Genomic DNA, 11,939 nt, shown 5'->3' on the forward strand with positions numbered 1-11,939 from the left:
TCTGCACGACGTCTTGGTGTCGGTCTGCGTAGACCAAAACGGGCGGGTGGGGTGCGAACACGGGGTGGGGCTGGACCTGGAGGGAAACGTGGCCGCAGGTAGGGAGGGGGGCATTTTTTCACAGTTTGTTCACTTGTTCAATTGTTCTTGTTCCTGTTTTATTAGTTTTGTTTGTGTTATTGGTTAATTGTTAATTGTTAAGATTTTGTATTTGAGGGAAGGGTGGGTTGGAGCTGGGGGCGGGGGGTTGGAGGGATAGTTTTTCCATTTTTATTTGTGTTTTGTTAATAAAAAAATGTATTTAATTCAATACATTGTGTGTGTCTTCTCTCTTAGTTAGTTATCAACTATACAGATGTTATTCCATATCTGAGCATTCTATTAATGTACGAGTACTTTAGTAACACCTTCTAATAAAATCTATTATATAAAACCTATTCACTAAAAACAATGTAATAATACCGATATGAAAAATTACAGCTCTCATCCTCATTAAATTATATTATATAAAACCTAATTATATAAAACCAAATGTAATGATAACTATATGAAAACTTACAGCTCTCAGTAAACTCTACTATATAAAACCTATTTAACAAAAATAATGTAATAATACCTATCTATATTCCCTGTCTCAATATTCTGAGTACAACTAGCTCTCTAATTAAAGCACAACTAATCCTCTACCCTTCCACTGAAGTCAAAATGGCGTCCGTAGTGCCCATTTTCCTTCTCTTAGGCCCAGAAAAAGCAACTATTTCACAGCACTGTTTTGGGCCTTACATCGGCCCAGCAAAGTGCATGCTAGGTGCTGAAGCTTGGGATGGGCCTTGTGTGGCCTATAATTGCGGCGATCTTCTCGGCGATCAAAATGGAAACTTAGGCATCTGTTTTTCGGGCGATATTTTGGGCCTAGTTTCTACTTTTTGCTCAAAACGGGCGATAGAGGTCCGTTTTGGGCTATATATGGGCCATAAATGGGTGATGTGAAGTGGAAAATCTAGCCCATTCTTCCTGCATCTAACCTGTCCAATCCCGTCAGAATTTTATGTTTCTATGAGATCCCCTCTCATTCTTCTAAATTCCAGTGACTATAAGCTTAGTTGATCCAGTCTTTCTTCATATGTCAGTCCTGCCATCCAGGGAATCAGTCTGGTGAACCTTTGCTGCACTCCCTCAATAACAAGAATGTCCTTCCTCAGATTAGGAGACCAAAACTGTAAACAATACTCAAGGTGTGGTCTCACCAAGGCCCTGTACAATTGCAGTAAGACCTCCCTGCTCCTATACTCAAATCCCCTCGCTATGAAGGCCAGCATGCCATTTGCTTTCTTCACCGCCTGCTGTACCTGCATGCCTACCTTCAATGACTGATGTACCATGACACCCAGGTCTCGTTGCACCTCTCCTTTTACTAGTCTGTCACCATTCTTGCAATTTAGTATACTGTATTTGCTGCTCAGGCTGTGGTCTCCTCTACATTGGGGAGACCAAACACAGATTGGGTGACTGCTTTGTGGAACAGCTCCTTTCAGTCCCCGAGTTTCCGGTCGCCTGTCACTTTAATTCTCCGCTCCATTCCCACCCTGACCTCTCTGTCCTCGGCTTGCTTCTCTCTCCAGATGTTGCCTGACCTGCTGACTATTTCCAGCATTCTCTGTTTTGGTTACACAATGCTCCTGGAGCGGTTCGCGACCCAGTCTGTACCAGTCTGCAGCAGGACTAGGCTCGGGCTGACAAGTGGCAGGTTTCTTTGGTGCCACATACTAAATGCCCGCAATTTTAATGCGTGTTAGCTGATTTAAAATAAATGGGTTGACATCTCCGTTAAAATATTGCAGAGGAATTTGGTGCCAGCGAATCAAGTGTTGGTAGCGGCAATAATTTCTAACTGTTTGATCTTCATTCGCAGCGCACCGTGCAAAGTCCGTGCAGGTCTCCATTCGTCCTGGTTAACCCTTGCCACTGGATAAAGGCCTAGGTCTGTCAAGCCCGTGTGGTGGCTGGTGTGCAATGGTCACCACACGTTAAAAAAATCCACACAAAGGCATCTTCCACCCCATCAACTGGAGTTCAGGACTGGAACATCGGGTCCTTCATTGAAACATCTGTGAAATCATGTGGAAGCAAATCATCCTCGTTCCAGGGACCGCATATGATGATGATATGGACCATGCAGAGGTGAAGACACTGAGCGTGCACACCGATGCCGGCCTGTGATTGGAGCGCTGCCCAGAGCCGGCCTGTGATTGGAGCGCTGCCTGCACGGAGCCGGCCTGTGATTGGAGCGCTGCCCGGAGCCGGCCTGTGATTGGAGCGCTGCCGGGAGTCGGCCTGTGATTAGAGCACTGCCCGCCCGGAGCAGGCCTGTGATTGGAGCGCTGCCCGTGCGGAGCCGGCCTGTGATTGGAGCGCTGCCTGCTCGGAGCCGGCCTGTGATTGGAGCGCTGCCCGGAGCCGGCCTGTGATTGGAGCGCTGCCGGGAGTCGGCCTGTGATTAGAGCACTGCCCGCCCGGAGCAGGCCTGTGATTGGAGCGCTGCCCGCGCGGAGCCGGCCTGTGATTGGAGCGCTGTCTGGGAGCCGGCCGGCCCACGTGACGCGCCGTCTCATTGGCTCCCGCACATCCCGCCGGTAGTGACGCCGCGGACCGGTAGAAGTTTGGCGTCTGGGAGAAGATGGCCGCACCGAAGAGCGTACCGCGGGACGCGCAGGTAGAGTGTCAGCGGCGGCTTGGCACCGTCCCCGCGCAACGGGCCGGCGCTCCCGCCCCCCGGGGACTGCACTTGGGGGGCACACACAATGCTCAGTGCCCGGGCTGCGGCCCAGCGGCTGCTGTCCCCGGAGCCCCGGAGAGGGGGTGCCGGCAGATCTCCCCGAGTCAGAGAGTCAGAGTGGGGAAGAACTTGCTTGGTGACGGCTGCCAGTTCCCGGAGCGATACTTGTTGAAGGGTTGTTGTAACAGGCGTGCGCAGCAAGATCCCACAAACACTCCCCACAATGAGCAGATAATCTCTGTTCATTGGCAGGGGGGACTTCCCAGCCCTTCCAATAGTCCAAGGGGAGCAAACCACGGGGCCTCGGTCTAACGCCTCATCCGAAACACATCACCTCCGACAGTGCTGCGCTCCCTCAGTCCTGCACTGGAGTGTCGGCCAAGATTATGTAGACATCAATCATAGACAGTCCTTTGGAATTGAGGAAGACTTGCTTCCACTCCTGAAGTGAGTTCTTAGGTGGCTGGACAGTCCAATACAGGAATTACAGTCTCTGTCACATGTGGGACAGACAGTCGTTGAAGGAAAGGATGGGTGGCACTGGTTTGCTGCACGCTCCTTCCGCTGCCTGTGCTTGATTTCTGCATGGTCTCAGCGATGAGACTCGAGGTGTTCAGCGCCCTCCATGGTGCACTTCCTCCACTGAGGGCGGTCTTTGGCCAGGGACTCCCAGGTGTCGGTGCGGATGTTGCACTTTATCAGGGAGGCTTTGAGGGTGTCCTTGTAACGTTTTGTCTGCCACCTTTGGTTCGTTTGCCGTGAAGAAGTTCCGTGTAGCGTGCTAGACAAAACCTGGGGTGAGGCCCACTTGCCCGGGACACACATGATCGCTGCCTGGGTGCAGGCCGAGCTGCTGCTCTTCCCGGAGCCCTGATGTGTGACAGTGCTTCCACTAAACCAAGGCTGAAGTTTGTAGTCCATTTCAAGTGTTGCTGTTACAACTGTACTTTTGTTTTCTTTTACTTTCATGCTTTTTCATTATAGTATGGAGAGATCCCTACTTGTTTGAGGAAATGTAAACTATGCATTGTATTAAATTCTCTAGAATGTTGTAGGGACAGAAAAGGGATGGTGGCTGTGGCTGATTAATTGGTTCATAGGAATATGAATCCTTTTGCTGAAAATATCTGGAGGAGTAATGAAGTGGAATCCTGTTGACTTGTGACTGGTTTCAACATTCAAAGTTTTCACAGAAACATAGAAAATAGGTGCAGGAATAGGCCATTCGGCCCTTCGAACCTGCACCACCATTCACTAAGATCATGGCTGATCATTCACCTCAGTACCCCTTTCCCTTTCCTGCTTTTTCTCCATACCCCTTGATCCCTTTAGCCGTAAGGGCCACATCTAACTCCCTCTTGAATATATCCAACTAACTGACATCAACAACTCTCTGCGACAGGGAATTCCACAGGTTAACAACTCTGAGTGAAGAAGTTTCTTCTCATCTCAGTCCTAAATGGCTTACCCCTTATCCTTAGACTGTGTCCCCTGGTTCTGGACTTCCCCCAACATTGGGAATATTCTTCCTGCATCTAATCTGTCCAGCCCTGTCAGAATTTTATGTTTCTATGAGATCCCCTCACATCCTTCTAAACTCCAGTGAATAAAGGCCCAGTCGATCCAGTCTCTCCTCATATGTCAGTCCAGCCATCCGGGGAATCAGTCTGGTGAACCTTCACTGCACTCTCTCAATAGCAAGAATGTCCTTCCTCAGATTAGGAGACCAAAACTGAACACAATATTCCAGGTGAAGCCTCACCAAGGTCCTGTACAACTGCAGTAAGACCTCCCTGCTCCTATACTCAAAACCCCTAGCTATGAAGGCCAACATACCATTTGCCGCCTTCACTGCCTGCTGTACCTGCATGCCAACTATCAATGACTGATATACTATGACATCCAGGTCTTGTTGCACCTCCCCTTTTCCTAATCTGCCGCCATTCAGATAATATTCTGCCTTCATGTTTTTGCCCCCAAAGTGGATAACCTCACATTTATCCACATTATACTGCATCTGCCATGCATTTGCCCACTCACCTAACCTGTCCAAGTCACCCTGTAGCCTCTTAGCGTCTTGCTCACAGCTCACACCTCCACCCAGTTTAGTGTCATCTGCAAACTTGGAGATATTACACTCAATTCCTTCATCTAAATCATTGATGTATATTGTAAATAGCTGGGGTCCCAGCACTGGACCCTGCGGCATTCCACTAGTCACTGCCTGCCATTCTGAAAAGGACCTGTTTATCCCAACACTCTGCTTCCTGTCTCCCAACAAGTTCTCTATCCATGTCAGTACATTATCCCCAATACCATGTGCTTTAATTTTGCACACCAATCTCTTATGTGGGACCTTGTCAAAAGCCTTTTGAAAGTCCAAATACACCACATCCACTGGTTCTGTCTTGTCCACTCTACTAGTTACATCCTCAAACAATTCCACAAGATTTGTCAAGCATGATTTCCCTTTCATAAATCCATGTTGACTGGACCGACCCTGTCACTGCTTTCCAAATGTGCTGTTATTTCATCTCTAATAATTGATTCCAACATTTTCCCCAGTACTGATGTCAGGCTAACTGGTCTATAATTACCAGTTTTCTCTCTCCCTCCTTTTTTTAAAAAGTGGTGTTACATTAGCTACCCTCCAGCCCATAGGAACTGATCCAGAATCGATAGACTGTTGGAAAATGATCACCAATGCATCCACTATTTCTAGGGCCACTTCCTTAAGTACTCTGGGATGCATACTATCAGGCCCTGGATATTTATCGGCTTTCAATCCCATCAATTTCCCTAACACAATTTCCTGCCTGAATATTTGTATCTTAAATAGTGCTAGGGATGTCACTGGTATTCAGCCTCTTTTACATGCCTTACACCCATCACCCCTGTGCTCGCTGACTGACATTGGCTCCCGGTTAAGCAACTCCTCGATTTCAAAATTCTCGTCCTTGTTTACTAATCCGTCCATGGCCTTGCCCCTCCCTATCTCTGTAATCTCCTTCAGCCTCACAATCACCCGAGCTATCCATGATCACATTCTACCTTCTTGAACATCCCTGATTATAACTGCTCAACCATCGGTGGCTGAGCATTCAGCTGCCTGGGCCCTAAGCTCTGAAACTCCCTCCCTAAACCTCTCCGCCTCTCTACCTCTCTTTCCTCCTTTCTGACACTCCTTAAAACCTACCTCTTTGACCAAGCTGCCGTAATTTCTTCTTGTGTAGCTCGGTGTCAAATTTATTTTTTGTGTTATAACACTCGTGAAGTGCCTCGGGGTGTTTTACTACGTTAAATACAAGTTGTTCTGTAACAGAAGATTAGTTGAAATTGAGTTTAATTGGAAATGGAACTCGCTCCCTCCATTCTAGTTGGTCTGCTAGATTTTCATCTGTATTGGACATCACCTGAATTTTATTGCTTGTGTGGACAGTGCACACAACATTCACAGTTTGAATCTTGGGCTCCTTACAATGGCCATGTAGAAAATTTGAAGATGTGTTCTGCTCTTATGAGAAGCTGAAGAATTTTCTGTTGCAATCATTCGCTTAGAATGAGTTTATAAAATTGGAATTATCAATCTGTTTTCAGACCGTCCTGCTGATCTGACTAGTCGCAGCACCAAGAATCGAGAGAATAAATACCTTTGGCTGCTCCTCTGTGCAACAAGCCAACCTCATTTGCGTCCATGTACCATAGTAAACTATACATTTAAAAAAAAATAGAATTTAACATTAACTTGGTTTGGTTTAAAATAATTTGCCTTTAAAACATGCAAGATAATGAGGGGGCTAGACAAGGTGGATGCAGAGAGGATATTTCCACTCATGGGGAAACTAAAACCAAAGGACATTGTCTCAGAATAAGGGGCCGCCCATTTAAAACTGAGATGAGGAGGAATTCCTTCTCGGAGGGTTGTAGATCTATGGAATTCTCTGCCCCAGAGAGCTGTGGAGGCTGGGTCATTGAATATATTTAAGGTGGAGATAGACAGATTTTTGAGCGATTGAGAGTAAAGGGTTATGGGGAGCGGGCAGGGAAGTGGAGCTGAGTCCATGATCAGATCAGCCATGATCTTATTAAATGGCGGAACAGGCTCGAGGGGCCAGGTGACCTACTCCTGCTCCTATTTCTTATGTTCTTAAAAGTAATTTTATTTCTCACTTTATGTAATAGATAATGGGCATTATTGCTGATTACTTCCACTGCCCTCCCACATGTTCTCTGATAATAGAAAAATAGGCATTAGATGTTATTGACATAAATGTTTCCCTCCCAGTTTTCTTTTTAAACCTGTCCAGTCTGCACTGTATTGATGTTAGATAAATTACTAGAATTGCCATAACTTTATCAAAACTGGCAGTTGAGTACCTTTTTTTTTATACTAGTTGGCAAATGATGCAGATTTGGATACAAGGGGGGTTGTGAAAGCCATTAAAACAATTTGCCTGCTTTTCCGATGCAGCTAAAGTTTCAAAACTTGCCAAATTGCCCAGATTTCTTTATTTTTATTAGCAGAGTCTAATATAAGAACATAAGAAATAGGAGCAGGAGTAGGCCATACGGCCCCTCGAGCCTGCTCTGCCATTTAATACGATCATGGCTGATCTGATCATGGACTCAGCTCCACTTCCCTGCCTGTTCCCCATAACCCCTTATTCCCTTATCGCTCAAAAATCTGTCTCTTTCTGTCTTAAATTTATTCAATGACCCAGCTTCCACAGCTCCCTGATGCAGCAAATTCCACAGATTTACAACCCTCAGAAGAAATTTCTCCATATCTCATCTCTCTTTTACATAGGGCGGCATCTTATTCTAAGATCATACCCCCTGGTTCTAGTCTCCCCCATCAGTGGAAACATCCTCTCTGCATCCACCTTGTCAAGCCCCCTCATAATCTTATACATTTCCTTAAGATCACCTCTCATTCTTCTGAATTCCAATGAGTAGAGGCCCAACCTACTCAACCTTTCCTCATAAGTCAACCCCCTCATCTCCGGAATCAACCTAGTGAACCTTCTCTGAACTGCCTCCAAAGCAAGTACCGTATATACTCGCGTATCATGCGACTTTTGAAGACCTAAATTGTAACCTAAATTTGGGGGGTCGCATGATACGCGAGATACAAAATTTGCGGGTGTGAAGTGCTGGCCAAGATTAGGCTGTTAGGCTGTTAAGCAGACCGTATCCACGCTGAATCTCGGCATGCTCCAACAATCCTCGATGTAAAGACATTTCTCTTGGTTTCTCCTCTCACTCTCCATGATGGTTGTAAATCGAATATCCCTGGTTGATATTAGTTCCTCGATACTCATGACCAAATCATTAGTTTATGTGGAAAACAAGCCAAGTTCCTGCAGCATACCACTAACTACAAAAAATCCATTTGACTCCTGCTGAAATTCTTCTCTTCAGGGGGAGAGAGAGTCGCGGAGGTCGGGGGGGGAGAGAGAGAGAGTCGCGGAGGTCGGGGGGGGAGAGAGAGAGAGTCGGGGGGGGAGAGAGAGAGAGTCGCGGAGGTCGGGGGGGGAGAGAGAGAGTCGCGGAGGTCGGGGGGGGAGAGAGAGAGAGTCGGGGGGGGAGAGAGAGAGAGTCGCGGAGGTCGGGGGGGGGGAGAGAGAGAGTCGCGGAGGTCGGGGGGGGGAGAGAGAGAGAGTCGCGGAGGTCGGGGGGGGGAGAGAGAGAGAGAGTCGCGGAGGTCGGGGGGGAGAGAGAGAGAGAGTCGCGGAGGTCGGGGGGGGAGAGAGAGAGAGAGTCGGGGGGGGAGAGAGAGAGAGAGAGAGTCGCGGAGGTCGGGGGGGGAGAGAGAGAGAGAGAGAGTCGCGGAGGTCGGGGGGGGAGAGAGAGAGAGAGAGAGTCGCGGAGGTCGGGGGGGAGAGAGAGAGAGAGAGAGAGTCGCGGAGGTCGGGGGGGGAGAGAGAGAGAGAGAGAGTCGCGGAGGTCGGGGGGGGAGAGAGAGAGAGAGTCGCGGAGGTCGGGGGGGGAGAGAGAGAGAGAGTCGCGGAGGTCGGGGGGGGAGAGAGAGAGAGAGTCGCGGAGGTCGGGGGGGGAGAGAGAGAGAGAGTCGCGGAGGTCGGGGGGGGAGAGAGAGAGAGAGTCGCGGAGGTCGGGGGGGGAGAGAGAGAGAGAGTCGCGGAGGTCGGGGGGGGAGAGAGAGAGAGAGTCGCGGAGGTCGGGGGGGAGAGAGAGAGAGAGTCGCGGAGGTCGGGGGGGGAGAGAGAGAGAGAGTCGCGGAGGTCGGGGGGGGAGAGAGAGAGAGAGTCGCGGAGGTCGGGGGGGGAGAGAGAGAGAGAGTCGCGGAGGTCGGGGGGGGAGAGAGAGAGAGAGTCGCGGAGGTCGGGGGGGAGAGAGAGAGAGAGAGTCGCGGAGGTCGGGGGGGGAGAGAGAGAGAGAGTCGCGGAGGTCGGGGGGGGAGAGAGAGAGAGAGAGTCGCGGAGGTCGGGGGGGGAGAGAGAGAGAGAGAGTCGCGGAGGTCGGGGGGGGAGAGAGAGAGAGAGTCGGGGGGGGGGAGAGAGAGAGAGTCGCGGAGGTCGGGGGGGGGAGAGAGAGAGAGAGTCGCGGAGGTCGGGGGGGGAGAGAGTCGCGGAGGTCGGGGGGGGGAGAGAGAGAGAGAGTCGGGGGGAGAGAGAGAGAGAGAGTCGGGGGGGGAGAGAGAGAGAGTCGGGGGGGGGAGAGAGAGAGTGTCGGGGGGGGGGAAGAGAGAGAGAGTCGCGGAGGTCGGGGGGGGAGAGAGAGAGAGAGTCGGGGGGGGGAGAGAGAGAGAGAGTCGGGGGGGGAGAGAGAGAGAGTCGGGGGGGGAGAGAGAGAGAGAGTCGGGGGGGGAGAGAGAGAGAGTCGGGGGGGGAGAGAGAGAGAGTCGGGGGGGGGAGAGAGAGAGAGTCGGGGGGGGGGAGAGAGAGAGAGTCGCGGGGGGGGGAGAGAGAGAGAGTCGCGGGGGGGGAGAGAGAGAGAGTCGCGGGGGGGGAGAGAGAGAGAGAGTCGCGGGGGGGGAGAGAGAGAGAGTCGCGGGGGGGGGGAAGAGAGAGAGAGTCGCGGGGGGGGAGAGAGAGAGAGTCGGGGGGGGAGAGAGAGAGAGTCGCGGGGGGGGGGAGAGAGAGAGTCGCGGGGGGGGGGAGAGAGAGAGTCGCGGGGGGGGGGGAGAGAGAGAGTCGGGGGGGGGGAGAGAGAGTCAGTCGCGGGGGGGAGAGAGAGAGAGTCGGGGGGGAGAGAGAGAGAGTCGGGGAGGTCGGAGGGGGAGAGAGAGAGAGAGTCGGGGAGGTCGGGGGGGGAGAGAGAGAGTCGGGGAGGTCGGGGGGGGAGAGAGAGAGAGTCGGGGGGTCGGGGGCGGAGAGAGAGGGTCGCGGAGGTCGGGGGGGGGGAGAGAGAGGGTCGGGGGGGGAGAGAGAGGGTCGGGGGGGGAGAGGGAGAGAGAGGGTCGGGGGGGGGAGAGAGAGGGTCGGGGGGGGAGAGAGAGGGTCGGGGGGGGAGAGAGAGGGTCGGGGGGGGAGAGAGAGAGAGAGTCGGGGGGGGAGAGAGAGAGAGAGAGAGAGTCGGGGGGGGGAGAGAGAGAGAGAGTCGGGGGGGGAGAGAGAGAGAGTCGGGGAGGGGGAGAGAGAGAGAGAGTCGCGGAGGTGGGGGGGAGAGAGAGAGAGTCGCGGAGGGGGAGAGAGAGAGAGTCGCGGAGGGGGAGAGAGAGAGAGTCGCGGAGGGGGGGAGAGAGAGAGAGTCGCGGAGGGGGGGAGAGAGAGAGAGTCGCGGAGGGGGGGAGAGAGAGAGAGTCGCGGAGGGGGGGAGAGAGAGAGAGTCGCGGAGGGGGGAGAGAGAGAGAGAGTCGCGGAGGGGGGAGAGAGAGAGAGTCGCGGAGGGGGGAGAGAGAGAGAGTCGCGGAGGTGGGGGGGAGAGAGAGAGAGTCGCGGAGGGGGGAGAGAGAGAGAGTCGCGGAGGGGGAGAGAGAGAGAGTCGCGGAGGGGGAGAGAGAGAGAGTCGCGGAGGGGGAGAGAGAGAGAGTCGCGGAGGGGGGAGAGAGAGAGAGTCGCGGAGGGGGGAGAGAGAGAGAGTCGCGGAGGGGGAGAGAGAGAGAGTCGCGGAGGGGGAGAGAGAGAGAGTCGCGGAGGGGGAGAGAGAGAGAGTCGCGGAGGGGGAGAGAGAGAGAGTCGCGGAGGGGGAGAGAGAGAGGTCGCGGAGGGGGAGAGAGAGAGAGTCGCGGAGGGGGAGAGAGAGAGAGAGTCGCGGAGGGGGAGAGAGAGAGAGTCGCGGAGGGGAGAGAGAGAGAGTCGCGGAGGGGGAGAGAGAGAGAGAGTCGCGGAGGGGGGAGAGAGAGAGAGTCGCGGAGGGGGGGAGAGAGAGAGAGTCGCGAGCGGGGGGGAGAGAGAGAGAGTCGCGGAGGTCGGGGGGGGAGAGAGAGAGAGTCGCGGAGGTCGGGGGGGGAGAGAGAGAGAGTCGCGGAGGTCGGGGGGGGAGAGAGAGAGAGTCGCGGAGGTCGGGGGAGAGAGAGAGAGAGTCGCGGAGGTCGGGGGGGAGAGAGAGAGAGTCGCGGAGGTCGGGGGGGGAGAGAGAGAGAGAGTCGCGGAGGTCGGGGGGGGAGAGAGAGAGAGTCGCGGAGGTCGGGGGGGAGAGAGAGAGAGTCGCGGAGGTCGGGGGGGGAGAGAGAGAGAGAGCGCGGAGGTCGGGGGGAGGGAGAGAGAGAGGGGAGAGAGCGAGGTCGGGGGGGGAGAGAGAGAGAGAGAGCGCGGAGTCGGGGGGGGAGAGAGAGAGAGTCGGGGGGGAGAGAGAGAGAGTCGGGGGGGAGAGAGAGAGTCGGGGGGGGGGGAGAGAGAGAGAGTCGGGGGGGGGAGAGAGAGAGAGTCGGGGGGGGAGAGAGAGAGAGAGAGTCGGGGGGGGAGAGAGAGAGAGTCGGGGGGGGAGAGAGAGAGAGTCGGGGGGGGAGAGAGAGAGAGTCGGGGGGGGGGGAGAGAGAGAGAGTCGGGGGGGGGAGAGAGAGAGAGTCGGGGGGGGGAGAGAGAGAGAGTCGCGGGGGGGGAGAGAGAGAGAGTCGCGGGGGGGAGAGAGAGAGTCGCGGGGGGGGGAGAGAGAGAGAGTCGCGGGGGGGGAGAGAGAGAGAGTCGCGGGGGGGGAGAGAGAGAGAGTCGCGGGGGGGGGAGAGAGAGAGTCGCGGGGGGGGAGAGAGAGAGAGTCGCGG

The 11,939-nt window shown here is 53.6% G+C and overlaps 1 protein-coding gene across 1 annotated transcript in view; it reads left to right on the top strand.

The window, feature by feature from the left end:
- Positions 1-2,628: 2,628 nt before the first annotated feature.
- taf9 (TAF9 RNA polymerase II, TATA box binding protein (TBP)-associated factor) overlaps positions 2,629-11,939 on the top strand; it is a 15,957-nt gene continuing 6,646 nt past the window's right edge. Inside the window, exon 1 of the mRNA XM_070882140.1 lies at positions 2,629-2,713. Coding sequence (XP_070738241.1) covers positions 2,678-2,713 — 36 coding nt within the window. The 5' untranslated portion in view covers positions 2,629-2,677. The remainder of the gene's footprint in view (positions 2,714-11,939) is intronic.

Source organism: Pristiophorus japonicus, chromosome 6 (genome assembly GCF_044704955.1).
Source record: "Pristiophorus japonicus isolate sPriJap1 chromosome 6, sPriJap1.hap1, whole genome shotgun sequence".
Taxonomy (NCBI): Eukaryota; Metazoa; Chordata; class Chondrichthyes; family Pristiophoridae; genus Pristiophorus; species Pristiophorus japonicus.